At 40.5% G+C, this 19,857-nt stretch overlaps 1 protein-coding gene across 5 annotated transcripts; it reads left to right on the top strand.

Moving 5' to 3' along the window:
• Nucleotides 1-1,852: 1,852 nt before the first annotated feature.
• Nucleotides 1,853-19,200, top strand: PRKAB2 (protein kinase AMP-activated non-catalytic subunit beta 2; the record flags this gene model as incomplete). Of its 5 annotated transcripts, none has more annotated exons than XM_082459717.1 (8): nucleotides 2,174-2,292; nucleotides 2,570-2,752; nucleotides 6,297-6,463; nucleotides 7,261-7,354; nucleotides 7,591-7,711; nucleotides 11,682-11,815; nucleotides 12,490-12,558; nucleotides 14,636-19,200. In XM_082459717.1, 7 exons carry the CDS (start codon nucleotides 2,597-2,599, stop codon nucleotides 14,711-14,713), a joined length of 819 nt encoding a protein of 272 aa, XP_082315843.1. In that variant the 3' UTR covers nucleotides 14,714-19,200. The 5 variants fall into 5 exon arrangements, with proteins under 5 accessions (XP_082315842.1, XP_082315843.1, XP_082315845.1 ...); XM_082459719.1 differs by having other exon boundaries at nucleotides 2,175-2,301; XM_082459718.1 differs by having other exon boundaries at nucleotides 2,277-2,292; nucleotides 2,547-2,752.
• Between the last annotated feature and the right edge of the window lie 657 nt (nucleotides 19,201-19,857).

A 19,857-nucleotide genomic window follows, 5' to 3' on the forward strand; every position in this document is an offset into this window, starting at 1 on the left:
TTTCTTTACCTAGTCTTTCCTGAGTATAAGGAAAAAACAAACAAACATGGGACTAGGGAGAAGCAATTAATCCTTCCTACAGTGTCAAATTACTTTTGTCTTATGTCTAAAATACACAATATGCCAAGTTGACTTTTATTATTAACTATTGACCAATTTATAAATGCTATTAGAGCAGGACAGTGTCATGAATAATCCCCAAAGCAGATTTGCTTCTCCTATGCTGATTTGACGCTTGTAAGGAAATACGTACTAGGGACATATTACTTGGCATGGAGAAACCACCCTGGGGCTAGAAAGCTGAACAGTACACAAGTTAATGTTTATTGTATTAGTCCTTCAAGGGCCTTGCTTCAGAGTCCTGTGGAAAGACTGAAAGGAACTCGGGGAATAAGGGGGGGGTAAGATTATCCAAGAAGGAGGTAACTAGACAGTAATGATTTTGGAGGGGTGAGCAAAAGGTTGCAGTAAAAAAAATGTACCTTTTTTTCTGCAAACTGTCTTTGGTTAAGAGCTACAGAATAACTGAGTTTATTAGGGGCAGAGCAAAAACAAAAGGGGGAGCAGCAGATTTGTTGGACTTAAGCGGATGGGTTTTCAACTTAATATAAAATGAACTTTTTAACAGAGCTGCTCATTCAGAAAGGGTGGCCTTGTGTGACTTGGGGTTCCCCATTACTGGCTGTGTTTAAGACTAAGTGCAATTATCCTGTTATAAATGTAGTAAACAGTATTCATGTACCCTTCATTCTGCAAATGTTAATTTAAAGTTTACTCTGTACAAGGTGCATGCAAGAACATGAAGAAGAATCAAACCTAGATTTGCTCTCTGCCAGTTGTCAATGCAGTGGTTCTTACACTTTAATGTGTATACACATTCCCTTGGGGATCTTGTTAAAATGCAGAATCTGATTCTGTAGGATGGGGCCTCAGATTCAGCATTTCTAACAAGCTCCCAGGTGATGCCAATGCTGCTGGTCACTATAACACATGCTGAGTGACAAGGGTTTCTAGTAGGTAGTGAGACATGCAATATAGTCATAATACAAAGTAAGAATTAGTAAATACCACAGAAGTCCCATTAATTATCAGTAGAAACCTGAATCTGCTCCAACAAGACTGTCGTTGCCCTTTTCTACCTAAGTATTCCTTCTGATGCTTCTGTTGCTCTCTTTCTTGAATTTCATTTCTTCTGGGGTTGCTCACTGCAAGTGCTGTTTCTTAGCCTAGAATAGCTTTCTCCTTCTCCTTATACTAATTTTAACAATTTGTCAAGATTTATCTCCTGGGACTTCCCTGGTGGCGCAGTGGTTAAGAATCTGCCTGCCAATACAGGGGACATGGGTTCGATCCCTGGTCTGGGAAGATCCCACATGCCGCGGAGCAACTAAGCCCGTGCACCACAACTACTAAGCCTGCGCTCTAGAGCCGGAGAGCCACAACTACTGAAGCCTATGCGCCTAGAGCCCATGCTCCGCAACAAGAGAAGCCACCGCAATAAGCCCGCGCACCACAACAAAGAGTAGCCCCCACTCACCCAAACTAGAGAAAGCCCGTGCACAGCAACGAAGACCCAATGCAGCCAAAAATAAATAAATGAAAATAAATTTTAAAAAAATTTATCTCCTAATTATTCCCTCTTCCCTGGGGACCCAGTCAAGCTGACTGCTCCCCATAGCACTTAGTTTTAACCTCGAGCAATTACCACTACTACTTACTTAGCTATCAGTTGCAAGTCCGTTTTCTTATTCCCTATAGGAACTCACCTCTCCGGGATGCCTGTCGAAAAGACGCTACAAAATGAAAACGTTTGGCGAACCTGAGGCCAGGTGAGGGGGCGGGGGAAAAAGCAATGCCGCTCCACCGGGTGCGGAGCACCAGAGCCCGTGAGGGGACCCCGTGTCCTTCGGTGACCGTCCCCACCAGATGGCAATCCCTGAGGCTCAAGCAACCGAAGATCTCGGCGCAGTCTTGCCAGCGAAGCAGTCCCAACCCCGCACGCAGCGGATTGCGGAACCGGCGCCCCCGCCTGGCACTGGAGGCTGCGCGCGGCTGCCCACCATCGAGGCGACGGTGGCTAGAGAGGCCGGCGGGCCCCGGGCGCTGCCGCGGCGCGGCCGCAGGGAACGCGCGCGGGGCGACCCCGCGCCTCTGGCCTTGTAGCCATTTTAGGAGGAAACACAGGTCGCTAGCCCGGGGCGTGGCTTCAATTTCAATAACTTTATTGGTGGCCTTATCTGCAGAACAGCCATCGCATCATTGGTCCCGGGAGGAGGCAGAGCATCGCGGGAGGTGATTGGGGTGGGAGCGCCCCTGGGCAGTGAGCGCCCCTGGGCAGTGAGCGCGGGGCGTGCGGGGGAGTTTCCGAAAGCGGGTTTCTTGAGCAGCAGGTAACTAGGATTGGGGGTTCCGGGGGTTCCTGGAGGCCAGGGAGGGAGGGCTCCCCCGCGCGCGGCTTTCCTGGGGCGGGGATTCCCTTGCCCGAGTCCCCAGACGCAGGGGCGGGGCCAGGGGCTCCCTAGACGCGACCGCCGGGGTGTCCCTAGCCCCGTGTTGTTCCCCACGGCAGGTGGCCCCCGACTCGAGCTGCACCGCCATGGGAAACACCACCAGCGACCGGGTGGCCGGGGAGCGCCACGGCGCCAAGGCTGCGCGCGCCGAGGGCGCCGGCGGCCATGCCCCGGGCAAGGAACATAAGATCATGGTGGGGAGCACCGATGACCCCAGCGTCTTCAGCCTGCCGGATTCCAAGGTGAGTGTCCCCACGCCCCCAGTTGGTGGCGATGCTGCAGTAGTCTGGGTGTCAGGGCTCCTCCTCCCTATTTTGATTTTTTCTTATCACACTGACCTGGGTTACGGTTTTTAGAATTAAAGGCTTTTTTCGGGGACGGAGATATTGAGTGGTAATTCCTTTCGCGGTGCTGTCTCAAAATGGGATAGAGGCGGAGTTCTTGTTACTCGACTACTCTTTTGGCCACATTTTTAGGATGAGGCCAACAAACCTCCGCCCGGTCGCCCTTGGTTCTCCTAACAGGCACGGACGGGTGCCCTCTTCTAGAGTACTGATGAATTTGTAGGTTGTGAGCCCTGGTGAAAAACTTAAGAGGGTAGGTTACCCGAGTTGCTGACCATAGGCGGCATTTCCTCGCATTTGCCTTGAGGTAGGTAAATGAATTTCTTTTTCCTGATAACTGTTGTGTATCAGTATCATTTTTGCTCTTCTGGGAGCTCATCACTTCAGATCCTCTTCCCCTTTGGCATGGCTGCGAGCAGCAACCACTTGCTTATATGAATACTTTCTTCTAGTCTTGGGGATCAATAAAGGACATTATTTGGTTGACTGCTTAGTTTTCATCTCATACTTTACAGTTGTCTTGGCTGAGCTGCTTCTTTCACATCCAGCTGCTTCTCAAGTGGGAGAGCAAATAATTCCAGGATTTCTCTAATTTCCGGTAGTACTTCATAATGTTACCGTACCGCGGCTGAAAATGGACAACCCACAGTTGCCCTGAAGACCTTGCTCTCAATCAAGGACTTTCAGGAAAGTGGCAACTTGTATTCACCCTACAGAAAGGATAGATGGAGCTGACAGCAATGTAATTACCATTCGAATGTTTCTAATCACTTTCAGAGCTGTAGGCATTAAATACATTAATTCCTCCTGGTAGTCTGACTAGAATGAAGTAGAAAAATGGAGGGGTTGGGGAGATTGGGGTAGGTTTGATGTTATCACTCATCTTGTCCCACCCATCTGGGGTTTTATTTTATTTACTCTTGTAAATAGAGAATAATTTGCCAGGTTGATAACACATGAAATGTGGATTCTACTGTTTATTTTCTTGGATCACAATTGAGAACATAATCACAAAGAGAAGTGAGGGTGATTTCTTGGGGTTTCTTCTTCGTTCCTTTCTTCCTTCTCCCACTTCAGGACTTCTTCCTCAACATTTGGGCCCTCTTCTCAGTCATCTGAATTTACTTCTTCAGAGCTTTCTCAAGGTGATTGTATTTTTACCAGTTTCCTACATTGATGACTCAGGATTTAAGTACAGTGTATTTGTCAAGCTGTGACTGCAGTAGTCGGCGTCCTGAATAACAGCCAGGTTGCTCTATCTGAAATGGAGCCTATTTTGGATCATTCTTTCCCTTACCTCAATCTTGACATTTGTGAAATAAGAAAATTGGTTCAAATAATTCCGAAGGTCACTTCCAAATCTAAGATTTTATAGTTCTCAATCTATTTCTTCCCTCAATGTTTCACTTAAACATTTTTCAATTATAATTCTAATTGTTTTGCCTCTTTTCCTGATGATTTTGCTGACTATTTGACTTGGAGTAAACAATCTTTTTGCTAGTCAGCTGCACTCATGCCTACCACAGAAATGTCATGTCATACGTGGAAGGGCTTTCTTCCAAAGCGAGGCATATTAATAGTTTGTAGCTTTCAAATTCTAAACTGAAACTATTAAATCATACAAGTAAATAATAGAAACAGTGGCAGGCGGGCCTACATTGCTTCAAATGCCAGCCTTCTTCAGTGGACTAGTTCAATGGTTTTCAGTCCTATTTGCACATTAGACTCACCTGAGATTTGTTTGAACACTGCATAGAAAATTTGAAACATTTTCCATGTTTCAAAGTCAGGAGAACAGTGTAATGAACGCCTATATAACTGTCATCCAGTTTAAACAATGATCAAATCATGAATGAATTTATGTCACCTATACCCCAATCCACTCTTCCCCCACCAATTATTTTGAAGCAAATCCCAGACCATCATATCAAATATTACTTTATCTGTAAATATTTTAGGATGTATCTCTAAAGATGAGGTTTCTTTCTTTATTTTTAATATAATTTCAGTATTATTGTCTGGGAAGCTTTTTAAAAATAGATTCTCAGGCCTTATATCTGAATCAGAATCTGAGGCATATGTAATTGTTAGGCATATGTAAACATTTCTGTAATTCTAATGCAGCCTGACAAATAAGAGTTCATTGCTTTGAGAAAATGGAGATCAAACTTTTCTCTTAAGCCACTTCCTTATATAATGTGAAAGTTCCTTCAATTCTCTTTCTCTGCTTGCTTTGGATTATGCTGCTACTGGTATCTCATAGTGTAGTTTTGAGGAATATTGAGAGACAGTATGGAAGGTAGTCTGCCTCAGCCATTTTGAAAGTAAAGCCCAAATGAATAAACTAGTCCTTTTTTTTTTCACCCACATTATTTTATTTGGTAATATTTTGGCTTGGTACCACATAGTCTTATTTACCAAAGTCATGTAAGCCAATCTGAAGTGGGGGTGAGCAAACTTTTTCTATAAAGGGCCAGATAGATAATATTTTAGACTTTGCGGACCATACGGTCTCTGTCACAACTACTCACTTCTGCCATTGTAGCATGAAAGCAGCTGTAGAAAATGAGTAAGTGAAAGAGTGTGGCTATTTTCTGATAAAACCTTATTTGTAAAAGCATCTGGCTCACTGGCCATAGTTTGCCAATTCCTGTTCTGAAGGATGGTAATGAAAAGAAACTAAGTAAGGAGTCAGTTTTTTTTCCGGAACCCTACATACTTCATTTGATATTGGAACCACTTTTTTAAAGGAAACTTGTGTTTTTGATATGATGCTTCTTGAGCTCCAGAATTTTCATCCCTACTCCTGAAATAACTAGTATAAACCTGGCATAGGTGAACAAGTAAGATTTCATAACCATTTCTCAAAATTTATGAAACCAATGATCTGATTTTTACATTTTTAATGTCCTTTTGTAACCTATTAACTAAAGTGGAGGTTATGAATTACTTATGAATTTTAGCATCTCTAATTTCTATTACAACTGATAAATTGAGAGCTGCTCATATTTGCATGTGAAAAATACATGGTTAACTTAGTTATTTTTTGTAGAACCATACTTTATTTTCATATTTTTTCTCTTAAGAGACACTCAGAAGCATATCATAATTGTCTGCCTATGAGTTAATCTGGTAAGAGGAAGTAAGGTTTTTTGTTTGTTTCTTTCTTAAGGGAAATCCTAAGGCTCTGAAAGAATGAGTGATATATGCAGACTCAGAAGTTAGGCTGTGATTTGGGTAGCCTTTGAGCATAAGCCATTTGACCATTTTGGTCCTAGATGAGTTCTTTTTCTATAGTTTGTTCAAAATCTGATTTAGTTGCTAATTTCAAGGCTTATTAGTCCTTAGCAGAAACGTAGCACCCCTCTCTGCCCTAGGGAGGAGAGTGACCTTTTCAGAATTCCTGGGTCACAATTTAGGGATGACCTAATCCTTCTTACAGCTCCCTGGGGACAAAGAGTTTGTATCATGGCAGCAGGATTTGGAGGACTCCGTAAAGCCCACACAGCAGGCCCGGCCCACTGTTATCCGCTGGTCTGAAGGAGGCAAGGAGGTCTTCATCTCTGGGTCCTTCAACAATTGGAGCACCAAGATTCCACTGATTAAGAGGTGAAGACAAGTGTCTTGGTTGAGTCTACAGGGTCCAGGAGTAGAGACTTGATTTCCTTTCTCAGGAGAGAGACCTGGCTGGACTACTCCTCTCTACCTGCTAGGGACTCTCTCTAGAACATTTTCTGTGACCAATAACTATATCTGTGACATTTTTTTCTAACCTCATAGTGAGTCAGAAATGTTTTACCACTTAGAATGTCATTTTCTTTAGGACTGTGTTAATACAAGTCCTTTCTATGCTTGTGGGAAGTCTTCCATAACTGCCTGAGTCCAGTTGCTCTGACTTCTGCACTAAAACAAAACACACTGTAAAGTTCTAGGTAGTAATGTTGTTTGTTGCTTGCAGAGCAACAGTGAATTATGTAACTGGTTATGGCCCTTTGTATAAAGGTAATTTCCTAGAATCTGCTCCCCAAAATATGGAAGGGTACCTTGAGGCACTTCTTATCCTGAACCTACTTGCTATCTTATTTACATTCATGAGGGATCCGTTTTGCTGAAGCAAAATAGTTGTACTAAGTTAGTGGAACATTCGAGAGGATTAACATCTTTATTGTTCTTTTCCAGATATTAGTTAAGAACTAAAGTTATTGGGAGGGGCTAGCAAATACATGCTCAAGGTGATATAAAAAAGGAGAATGGGTTTATAAATTATTTTTTACTCCAGGGGTTGCAATCACTTAAGAATGCGGGAGATCATTGGTATGATATTGTGATTGCCTCGTGGCTTTTACATTTATATTCTGTCTTGTAATAGAAATCTGGCCTATTTAACTTTCTGTTTTCTTCTATAGCCATAATGACTTTGTTGCCATCCTGGACCTCCCTGAGGGAGAGCACCAGTACAAGTTCTTTGTGGATGGACAGTGGGTTCATGATCCGTCAGAGGTAAGGCCTTGATCTCCGAGGGTAACCACTGACTTAACAGTCTCCTTTAAACTATCATTCCCCTTGGTGTCAAACATCATTGCAGTCAGGATTGATAGGCTCCTATACTGTTGGATTTCTTTCTTGATAAAAGATGGTGGTGCCAAGTATGATCCCTTTTAAAAAGAGGAGAGTTGAATAGAACAGATGTATTTGAAATGGGGATTCATGAATTTTTTTTCCATTCATTGTTTCAGCCTGTGGTTACCAGTCAGCTTGGCACAATTAACAATTTGATCCATGTCAAGAAATCTGATTTTGAGGTGTTTGATGCTTTAAAGCTAGATTCAATGGAAAGCTCAGAGACATCTTGTCGAGGTAATTTTGTAGTATTTGCTCTTTCTTGATCTGTTTTTCTTATAATGCGTGTTTCTTCCCAAGAGTGGTTTTTGTTTGTGTTTTTTCATTTTCTCCTTAGGAATCCTATGAATTGTATGTATATGTTTCTCCTATAAACATTAGGTCCCCGTCTTCAAGAAAAAAATCTGTCTAGTGTATTTGATTTCAAACTTTTTAACCAGTAGGTTTACACTGTAACCCAATACACACTCACACACACACAACAGTAACACAAGTCTTACAGTATAATGTTTGCCTTTATTACATGTAAAGCACTCTATTTTCTATTTTATCCTTCTTTTTATAAACCACTAATGGGCTATGATCTATAGTTTAAAAAGCTATTTCTAGTAATATTTCAAGTTTTTCATTGACCTTTGAGAGTATCAACTAGCAGGGGCTAGCTGTGTCTCATATGCCTCGTTTAGCTGCCTCAGCTTAATCCTGCCAGTTTGATAGCTCAGTTGGCAGTTCTATAATTTTATAGGGCCCTACATATATGGCAGTTTTGGGGGGAAAAAGGGTTATAAAAACCTCACATTTCTTTTTTTTTTTTTAATTCTTTTAAAAATTAATTAATTAATTTATTTATTTTGGCTGCGCCGTGTCCTAGTTGCGGCACACAGGCTCTTTGTTGTGGCATGTGGGATCTTTTAATTACAGCAGGTGGGCTTCTTAGTTGCGGCATGCATGCAGGATCTAGTTCCCAACCAGGGATCAAACCCGGGCCCCCTGCAGTGGGAGCATGGAGTCTTACCCATTGGACCACCAGGGAAGTTCCAAAACCTCACATTTCTTTTGTCTATATGTTAACTGAAGTTTTGTAAGTTTTGGGTTAAAAAAAAAATCCCTTCGTAGAGGAAAAGACCTGTATCCTTTTGTTTCTCCCAATGCTTTTTCCAAGGCCTTCATCTCTACTTACATTAGCTATAATACCAGAAAAGTTATTTGCTATCCATACGCACAGTTACCAATTTTGTTGTTTTACAGTAAAGGCTATGACTGTCTAAAGAACTGTTTCCAGTAAGCACACTTCTCCCTTGTGAGTTCAAAGCCTGCCTATGCTACTAACTAGCTTTGCCATCACGGACAACTCCTTCAACCGTTTTGGTTCTTGGTTCCTTATCAGTAAAATCAGAGGCTTAGACTCTCAGTGATTCACAGCTGAGAAGACACAATACCTGAAGTGAGACATATTAAAATCTCAGGACACAAGAGTGGCTTATGCAGTTTCTAAAAGAATAATCAATAGTATAATAATTGTTTAGGAAAATTACAAAGATATTGTTTTCATTATATAAGCTCAGAAAGTAAGGCTGGACATTGTTCTTAACTGGTGGCGCAGAGATTTAAAAGAGTTTAAAAATACTGAATTAGGGGCTTCCCTGGTGGCGCAGTGGTTGAGGGTCTACCTGCTAATGCAGGGGACACGGGTTTGAGCCCTGGTCTGGGAGGATCCCACGTGCCGCGGAGCAGCTGGGCCCGTGAGCCACAATTACTGAGCCGGCGCGTCTGGAGCCTGTGCTCCGCAACAAGAGAGGCCGCGATAGTGAGAGGCCCGCGCACCGTGATGAAGAGTGGCCCCCGCTTGCCGCAACTAGGGAGGGCCCTCACGTGGAAACGAAGACCCAACACAGCCATAAATAATAAATAAATAAATAAATAAAAGGGGAAAAGATGGTTCAATTTTTAAAAAAAAAATACTGAATTAAATGATGAGGCCACTAGTTACTCTAAATTTTTGCATTATATGATTCTAGCAAAGCAACCAATGAATAATAGACATATAATCATAATTACAGAGAAAGAGGACTAGCATACTTTTGATATTTCTCTCTTCCCACTTTCACCCAATTTCCTGATCCACTAAGGTAGGGTTTAAATACATTTTATTAGGAATCTTCAGATAATGGGTTTTAATCTGCACTCGGTGACCATCTTTGCCATGTATGTGACTTTGGGTAAATGACAACCATTTTTTTTTCTGATGGAAAGGGAAAAAAAAAAATACTGTTCTATGTACTTGCAAAGAGTGTTTTTGTGGATCCATGACAAAATAACTGAGAGTACTTTGAAAAGTTTCAAGTTCTATACATTTTTAAGATACTCTTTAATATAACAGTATTTTTGCTACTCTTTTCTTTTGTCCCACATATATTTAATTGAAATCTGAGTTCTTATGCTGAACTGGTTATTAAAATCCTTTTTACTAGAAACTGTAAAAAACATTAAAAATTTTTAAGCAAAAAATTATAGTTCTCTTCATTTTTGTGTATTTCTATTCTTGTCTGCATACATTTTTTCCATTTTTTTAAGGTATAATTTCCATGCCATAAAATTCACTCTGATAAGGTGTGCAATTCAGTAAGTTTTAGTATATTCACAGAGTTGTGCAACCATCATTGCTATATAATTGCAGGGTTTTGTTTTTTGGTTTTTTTTTTGGCTGCACTGGGTCTTCACTGTTGCACGCGGGCTTTCTCTAGTTGCGGCGAGCGGGGGCTACTCTTCGTTGCAGTGTGTGGGCTTCTCATTGCAGTGGCTTCTCTTGTTGCAGAGCACGGGCTCTAGGCACGCGGCTCAGTAGTTGTAGCTCGCAGGCTCTAGAGCGCAGGCTCAGTAGTTGTGGCGCACGGGCTTAGTTGCTCCACGGCATGTGGCATCTTCCCGGACCAGGGATCAAACCTGTGTCCCCTGCATTGGCAGGTGGATTCTTAACCACTGGACCACCAGGGAAGTCCAAATTCCAGAGTATTTTAATCACTCCCAAAAGGAACCCCATCCCCATTAGCAGTCACTTCCCATTGCCTCCTTCCCTCCACCTCTGGCAACCACAAATCTACTTTGTGTCTCTATGGATTTGCCTGTTTTGGACATTTCATATAAATGGGATCATACACTATGTGGTCTTTTGTGTCTGGCTTCTTTCACTTAGCATAATGTTTTCAGGGTTCATCCATGTTGTAATATATATAATTACTTCATTCCTTTTTATGGCTGAATAAAATTACATTGTATGGATATACCATTTTATTTATCCATTCATTAGCTGACGGACATTTGGATTGTTTCCACTTTTTATCTGTTACAAATAATGGTGTTATGAACATTTGTGTTCAAGTTTTTGTGTGGACATATGTTTTCATTTCTCTTGGGCATGTATCCAGGAGTATAATTGCTGGGTCATATGGTAACTTTGTGCTTAACTTTTGGAGGAACTGCCAAACTGTTCTCCAAAGTGGTGCACCATTTTGCATTCCAACCAGCAATGGGAATAATACAAAGGTTCCAATTGCTTCACATCATCGCCAATAATTATTATTGTCTGTCTTTTTTTATTCTAGCCATCTTAATGAGTGTGAAGTGGTATCTCATTGTGGTTTTGATTTGCATTCCCCTAATGACTACTACATTGTTATTAATTTTTCCTTTTTGTTGCAGTCATCGTAGTATCAGTAGTCTTAGAGTTTATAACCTTGTTGTTGCTTGACTGGAAAAAAGAACAAATCTAATATTTTCATATTGTTTGATAGTTTATAAGGCATTGTCACATCTGTTGTCTCATTTGATTCCTATAAAAGCACTGTGAAATAGGGCAGAGATTGTTATTTTCATTTTATGAATGAGGAAACTGACTATAGTAGAGGGATTTGTCCCAAGTCATACAATTGATAGATGGAGTAGCTCTTCCCTGAACCTACATCTTTTACCCCTCATCTCCTCCCCTATCCTTCACGTCATGTTACCATGTTGAGGAACTTCATGATTTATGTTCAGGGTGACGCAGACTTTTCCTTTGTTTGCCTTACAGTTGTAGACCCAACAAGTCACAAGTTTATGATTCTTGACTTCTACCATATTTAATATTAGCTGCCATGTACTGACAGTTTTTTCATGCATCTTTAATAGCTCTCCAACTTTCCCTTATATTTGAATAAATATCTTCCAGACCTTTCCAGCTCACCCCCAGGGCCTTATGGTCAAGAAATGTATGTGTTTCGATCAGAGGAGAGATTCAAATCCCCACCCATCCTGCCTCCTCACCTTCTCCAAGTTATTCTTAACAAGGACACTAATATATCTGTGAGTATCCTAAGAGTATTGCTGGGGCATCTGGGGGTTACTAGGACCATTTGAGCTACAGTGTAGTAATCCTAGAGGTTGGGATTATTACAAAGGTGTGTTGAGTATAAATCATATACGTATCAGTAGCTTTACAAGTTCCTTTTTCCAGGGCTGAGTTGCGACTTTTCCAGATACTGTTATCAAAATTCATAGTTGTCTTCTGGTCCTAATATATCAGGCTCAGAGCTATGGATTGCTAGAACCAGTTTCTAAGACTTCTATTCCAACATAAGATGAGGAGTATTTATCATTTGGGGATATCCAAAAGAAGTATATTTTGCGTATAATTTACATTTCTAGTCAATTCACTTGATTCCCACTAAGATTATTTTTGCCTCTTACACAAATCTTCTATATGTGTTGTGGGCAAGGTCTATTAAAGAGGATGAATAGATAGTGAGGCTAAGGGTTTCTGCCCTGGACTCAGAATTTTCCTGATTTTCTGTAATGAGAATGTATTATTTATATATACTAGGATGAGTGCATTACTTAAAAGAAATAATACATTCTAGTTTTGAGTTTCTCAACAGTCCCAAAGATCTCTGAGTAGGAATAAACTGTTTGGTTTAGGATTGTGCATTTAACCCCATTTAGTGGGTTTTTTTGGTTTGTTTTCTTTTTACCCCTCTTAGTGTGATCCAGCCTTGCTCCCCGAGCCCAATCATGTTATGCTGAACCATCTCTATGCACTGTCCATTAAGGTAAGTGGTGGGCCTGGTTCTTCACATAGTTCCCCAAAATGGGAGGGGAAGAGTTGAACACGTGTTCCCTAGTGGCTACTTGCTCTGCTACTTCACTGAAGCTGAAGCTGGCAGTAATAGTCAAATTATAGGAGAAGAAGTTTCTTTTTTTAACTAGTGGGTGAGTTTGTTTGTTTTAGTCTCAATGTCTGAGTTCTGGCTAGCTGAATTGCGCTGTGATTGAATGGACTTTTTTGCTTCCTGGTTTCTTTTTGGGTAGCTATAACCTTTGCACCACCTACTTAATTAAGTTTGAGTTCATAGTACTAGGATTTCATTTACAGAAAAAGCAAGTCTACCTTCCAGTTCAAAGAATGCTTGAATGTGATATTAAGGCTTCCACTTTTTTAAAGGTGGACATGAGCTGCTTTCAGGTGCCTGAGTCCTATATACCCAAGTGCTTGCATCTTTCCTATACACTCGTAAAGGAGAAATGTGACCAGACTTGCCCTGTCCCCCCCATCCCCGTTCCAACTCTTAGAATGCTTCTTGGTTTCTCTGCTGCTTTAGATTCTGGATTGAAAATATCTGTTCAGTCTTGTCATGTCTTTGTGGTCTGGCTATTGGAATAATATTTTATATAGTTCTGTAGTTACCAAACTAAGCTGAACATCATCAGAATCACTTGGGGAAAGTTTGTGAAAATATAGATTCAAAGGCTCCATCCCCAGGGATTCTGAATAAGTGCATCTAGGATGGGCCTCAGTAATTTTTTTAAGCTGCTTATATTTCTTAGATGTGCAGCCAGATTAGGGAAATCACTGATACAGCTGTCTTTAACAGATTACGTGGTACTTATTAAATATATATTATTGAATTTAATTTTTATAATAACCTTGTGAGATAAGTATTATTTTTTAACCCTGTTTTATAGATAAAGAAACTAAGGCTCATAGAAGGTCATATTGCCAGTAAGCACCAGAGAGAGAACTGAGGTCCAGTCCTCCCATCCTCATTCCATGTCCTTTCCTAGAGACCATTGGGCTGGTTCTTCCAAGTAGGTCTTTTTCTCACCCACTTCTCATTTCCACCAAACTCTTTCTGGAGTTGAATTTTTTACCTGCCTTGCTTCTGTCATTTTTAGGCTGTGATCTGCATACTGTGGTCACAGAATGTCAATCTGAGAAGTATTCATTGTAGATGATACAATATAGAGGAAAATAGGAAGAGGCACTGGTTTCTTAATTGGATTTGCTTGGATTCTTTGTGATCTAACTGAATTTTGCCTCCTGTATCTGCTCTTTGGCTATCAGGTGATGTCCACAGGTCTGCCATCTCTTTCTATGGTACACCCACGGTCTGTAACACTGCTTGGGAAATGGCACCTCTTACTCTTCACACTGGTTCTGACCCAGGTTAAGGTCTTGATTGTTGTGATTCAGCTTGGCCTTGACCTATCCCTGGTTCTCTCAGATTGTTTAAGCTGTTTGGAATTGATCCATTGGATTGAGTGTCTTTCCAAGGAGGATTTTAGGGTCCACTTTGTTCAAGGATAGAAGATGATTCCTGAGTCCCCTCTTGATCAGAGATGACTTTTTTTAAAGTTCATCCCTGGTATTAAATGGGGCTTGGAAATGGTTTTTCAAAAGGACCACTACCCTTTTTTCTCATTGCTTTTAAGACTTCCTTCTAGAAATGGATATCAGGATATTTCTTTTTTTCCATTATAGTTTTAAGCCCAATATTTGAAGGTGAGGTGGGGAAGGAAGTGAGGTAGGAGACTAATATTTTTTCAGCACCTACTTTCTGTGTCAGATATTTTCATGTAATCATCAGAGCCATATTAACGGTAGGTGTTATCCTTTGTAATGATGAGAAAAAAGACTTAGAGACATTAAGTAGATTACTCAAGGTCACAAATAGAGTAACAGTTGGAGTCAGGATCAAACTTAAATTGATTTGAATCCAAAACCAACCTTTTTTTATAATATCAAACTAACTGTGTTAAAAGTGAGCAGTTGTGAAGGATTAATGGCTGGGAACAGCTGCCTACATCCTGAACTAGTGAATTAACTACATATGTTTATTTCCCTTGCAGGACAGTGTGATGGTCCTTAGCGCAACCCATCGCTACAAGAAGAAGTATGTCACTACTCTGCTGTACAAGCCCATCTGAAGGGATTCCTTCCTGCCTCCCAGGATTCAGAAGCATCTCCCTTGCCTTTCTGGACTAGACCAGTCTTACCTGGGGCTGGAAGGCTGATTTGCTTTGAGGCTAATATGTGTGTTTCAGTGCCTCTGAGTAGGATGCTCTGCTTTTGCGTTTGATTGCAAATGAGAGCTTTAGGAGTTCATGGAATTTATTTTAAGAAAAAATCATATATATATATACACACACACACACACGCACATGAGAGGAAAGTTAATGGAAGCCTCCTAGCTAGATGTATTCTCTCTGCCTGTGGGAACTCACCAAGACCTGTTGGGGAGAGCTGCAGGAAGAACCATAACAGGAAGCTTTTTTCCTAAAGTGAATGAAGAGCAAACTCAGGATCCTTGTTGGGTGGAGATTCTATCACTGCTACCTTGGCTCTCCAAGGGATGGACTTGTGCCAGACTGCTGCCCTACTTACAGCTGCCTTCTTGCAGGAGCGGCTTTTCTTGCATGGGTTCTCTGTATTCCCAGAGTATGTGCACAATCTGTGTTTTTTATATGATACCAGGTGCCCCACAAGAACCCTTTTTCCTCTCATTTCACATTCTTGCTTTGTTAACCTTCAGATCCTATATCTGACCCTTGCCTAACGCAAAACTCAGTGGGTAAGTGACCCCTTTCAAAGGCTGTGTGAGACCTGACCCACCTTACAGACTATGGCTGCCAGAAAGTCTCCTTTTTAAGCTCAGCACAGGCCCATGACACTTTGTTACCACTTATTTTAACTTCTACTGAAGAAAATACGGCTCAGCATTATATGAAAGGCAGAATGCAGGTCTACTTTTTTGTTTTGGTTTGGTGCCACAGTTTAGGCTGTATTGGCACATTCCCATACTTTTTCCCACCTGGTTTGGCCCTGCTTCCATGTTTTCTTTCACAGAGCAGATAGCTTTGAAGGTAGGAGTGAAACCAGGGAAAACTTTCCTGTCTTTCGTCCTTGGAAGATTTTTATGTGCCTACATTTTTCTTTTATCAAAAAATGCCTTTTCATTGGTCTTAGGAGACTGCATTTGGAGAACTTCAGGCTTATGATAAATTGCTCCCAATATTTTCTTCTCTAGTCTAGCCCCCTACAGTCTTACATTAATGAGGCTGACTCTGTGTACATCATTACAGTAAACATTGCTCTAGATACAGACCCATTCAAACTCATTTCATGTACCTAAAAGTGTCCCTCAACTTAAAGATTCATTAGACCAAGAGGCAAGAAATTACCCTTCGTGTTCCCAGCCATGAAAAGTATCACTTTCATGCACTAAATGCTAACAAGAGTTATCTTGTTCTTCTGTATCTTCCAGAAAGTGTTTGTTGATGAAGTGGGGTCAGTGATTTCCATTTGCGGAGTAAAAAGTATCTATTCAATCCACTCTTGAGATTCAGAGATAAGATACTTTTCCCCAAGTTTCTGTGGCTCTTCCATTACAGATAAATACAAGCCAAACATTCAATACTGAAGGAGGCTAAACTTGTTGCTGGAGAGGCTCCTTGACTGCTAAGATGAGCCCAGCCCCACTGAAAGGGCACCCACAGGTAAATTAGCTACCTCCTGTCTTTCCCATGTAAAGCTGATGATACAGTTGTCTTCGGGTATGTAGAACTCTTAGATCCTGTGTGTGAGGCAGCAGGGTATGGGATTGTTGTCTCGCTGGGAATGCAAATTGCTAAGTGCTTTGGTGGTTAATTGCTGAGAGTAAATATTGCTTTAGCCACTCAAGGCCACCATCTGCCTCAAAAGGCTTTTGTGGAGAACATTTTATGGTTCCAATCACTTTTAGAATGGTGTGCCATTTAAAAAATCCAGGCCAAATTCTGTTACTACCAACTCTCAGGATCTACATTGTCTTCAGTTATACTAGAATTTTGTTTTTTCCGTTACCCATTAAACAAGTGGGCCACTTAGGAGGATTTAAAATCTTGGTTGTTACATAGAGGATTTTGTTGTACTCATATGTCTTGTCAGCAGTATTGACATGTAATTGTCTGTGTGCTCCTGTATTAAAATCTCTATTCTGCACAGATAGATCATTAGAGAGTGGCAGGAAAAGAGATTCCTTCAGTTTCTCTCAGGCCAGAGGCTTCTGTGAAATGGGTCTGTCTCCAGTGACAGTAGGTTTTGGTGCTGGTGACCTTCAGATCTTTCTAATCTGGAAATGTGTAGAAAGTGTCAGTTTTCCAAATTCTGAGGTAATCTTTCAGCCAGATGTGAAAGTGGAGCCTACCAGCTGGTATGGAAAGGGACCAGGAAGAGGAATTGGATGATGACTCACTCAGCCCTGTCCCTTCTCTGTACTGCTGATTAACACACCATGGCCTTGAGAATTCCTATCATACTCTCAGTCTGTCCCCTAGAAAGTGTTCTAGAAGGTTGAGTGGGAGGGAGGAAGGTACCCAAGAGTACAGCTCACTCATTCTTTTATATTGGTGAAAGGGATAGTTTATTTTCTGCAGAAGAATTTGACAGAATTTGAAAATGAATAAAGGAAAAAAATTTTTTTAGGGTTTTCTTATTTGTTTTGCCTGTAAGAGTTTCACAGTCAAAGAGTAAGAATGTAATTCTTAGGGAGGGCTGACTCTTGAACTGTATCATGGTTTAGGAGTTATGGGAAAAAGAGAGAGTAACTGAGCTGAGGAGTGGTACTAGGAAAGTTAAGGCTTAAGTAACTCAGAACTAAAAATATCCTTTTTTAAATTAAATCAAACATATACTGGTGTCTTTGGATTTCATTGTACAGAATTTACGGTATAAAAAATCTTTTTCTTGTTTCTATTTTCTACACTTTCTTCTATGTTGTGCTTTAACTTCACGTGTCAGGCAGACTTTACCAGGGTCTAAAGTCAAACATTACCTAAAACAAATATTAGTCATCTTGCTGGTAAGGAGAACTTCTGTGTCATGGTTATTAGCTTGTTTTAAGCTTAAAGTTGAATGGGATTTAATCACTGTAGGCAAAACCCCTGAAGGTCATACCTGGCCTCAACAGTGTTGGCTTTTTTTTAAAACAATGCTTATATATGGTAAAGAAGCTCTGTAAAAGAAGAATCCAAGAGAGGTTTCTGACAGGATCCTACAAACCCAGGCCCACTCACTTCACCCCAATTATTTCTAGTCTCGTAGACCTAATGGATCTGAGATAAAATCTTTGAAAAGTGTTGGTACTCCACATATGCTGCTAAAATGAAGTTAAATTCAGAAAGAAGTGTTACCTCTAGACTGGGCTTATATTAATCTGGGTATAAATGAAGGAGACATATTAATGATAGAATCCCCTGCTTTTAATTGGGGAAGTAGAGCTTTTAAATTTTTGACCTCAACTAAAAATGATATGCAATAGTCTATGTTTGTGTATGTTTGAAGTACATTCTATTCTCAGAGATTTCTAAATCCTCACGTTCTAGTGATTTGGGGCCTAGGCTTAAGAGCAGATACACAGTTGGTCCCTGTATTATTGTGACTCATCCTTAAAGCTGAGTTGTTGCTGTCTTCTAGGAACTGCTGACTCTAGTTACCCATGGGATGGAGGACCTGGGAGGGATAGGAGTTAGGGTCTTTTAAAACTCTGGATCTAGGCATTTGTCTCTCCTTAAGCACCAGTCACAACTGGAGGTTGAAGGGCTGTGATTTCTGCAATGAACTCAAATTTTTGGAGTAAAAAGGCCAAATCTTTAAAAATTATAACAAAAAAGAAAGAAAAGGAAAAAACTCCAAGAGTCTGTTACTTACGAAATCCAATTCTTCGCAGTGGAATCCCTCTAGGATTCAAATTTGGGCTTTGTCTTGATTTGCTTTACTCAGTTGTGCTTTGAATGAATAAGTTTTGTTAAAAATTAAATTTTGTTTTAGTTCCAACATTAGTTGTAGTCGAATTTTGTGTAGCACAGTGCTTTTGCAGTAAGATTGATATGAAAAACTAAATGCTATGTGGATTTTATAGTCAGGTTAAAATGGTCGAGGAGGTACCTACTATAAGTATTACATTATGTGTTCATCATCTTATTTCTTTTCTATTCCCATCTACAGAACACCTACCCAGGTTGCGGTTTTAGAACAGCCAAAGCTCACTAATGTTGATTAGTCCTAATCTCCACACTGGGCCCCATATGTGAAACTTGTTTGAATTTTGGTAAATTGGAGAATGTTGGTTGTTACTACACTGAAGCATTTTGAGTGAGTACAGCTCTGTTATAAAGGGGGAATAAGACTATAAAGGGAATTAAATATGTGAGTCCTCCTTTAAATGGTGCTTTTTGTAACCTTTAGTGCTGCGATACAGAGCTGCTTTTCAGTATTTCACAAAGGAGTGGCATACAAGAATGAATTTTAAAGCTTTTCTCCAAATGTAATTTTTCACCGGACTCTGACGTGTCTGAAAATTGTGTGATATAACACATACAGAAATGTGAGGGGTTTTTTTCCATAAAACTTGAATAAAAGTATTATACAGCAATAATATTTGAGGTCTTCATTGATTACTGATTATATTATCAAGACCTATCCACTCAGTTAGCCTCAGGATCTAAAGAATGTAAATTGCCACCCAGATACTTTCGAATAAAGAGAAAAGTAATAGGTATATGGGACACATGGTGTCATCCCTCCATCTGCCACCTTTCCTCTTCTTTTTGTTCCAGGCTATGCCAACATTAACTAGAGGAATGCAAACTCTGATTTGATTTTTAGCACTTTCTGTAAACTGCACACTTAGCTATCATCCTGTGCTGGATTAGCTGAGATCCTAGTCTAATGATTTTCAAGCCTGGCTGACATTAATACTACCTATACAGATTCTATAAAAATATTGATGCCCAGTCTACTACCTCCACCCCGATTAAATGAAAATCTCTGCTATGGGATCCAGGTATCTATATTTATTAAGCTCCCCAGGTGATTCTAACATGTATATATCCATTATCCTGGAACTTCCCTACTCATTCTTTCTCTGTCAGATATGTACTTGAAAGCAGGTTATATACTTCATTCTGACAGCAATCACTTCCCTCAGATGTCTTTGTTCAGGGCCATGATTATAATATCCTTTTTATTTTCCATCCCTTTATTTCATGGGGTTTTTACATAGCTGGTCTCTGGACTTTTCTTCAAATAACAC

This window comes from Balaenoptera physalus (genome assembly GCF_965194825.1).
Source record: "Balaenoptera physalus genome assembly, chromosome: 1".
NCBI classification, from domain to species: domain Eukaryota; kingdom Metazoa; phylum Chordata; class Mammalia; order Artiodactyla; family Balaenopteridae; genus Balaenoptera; species Balaenoptera physalus.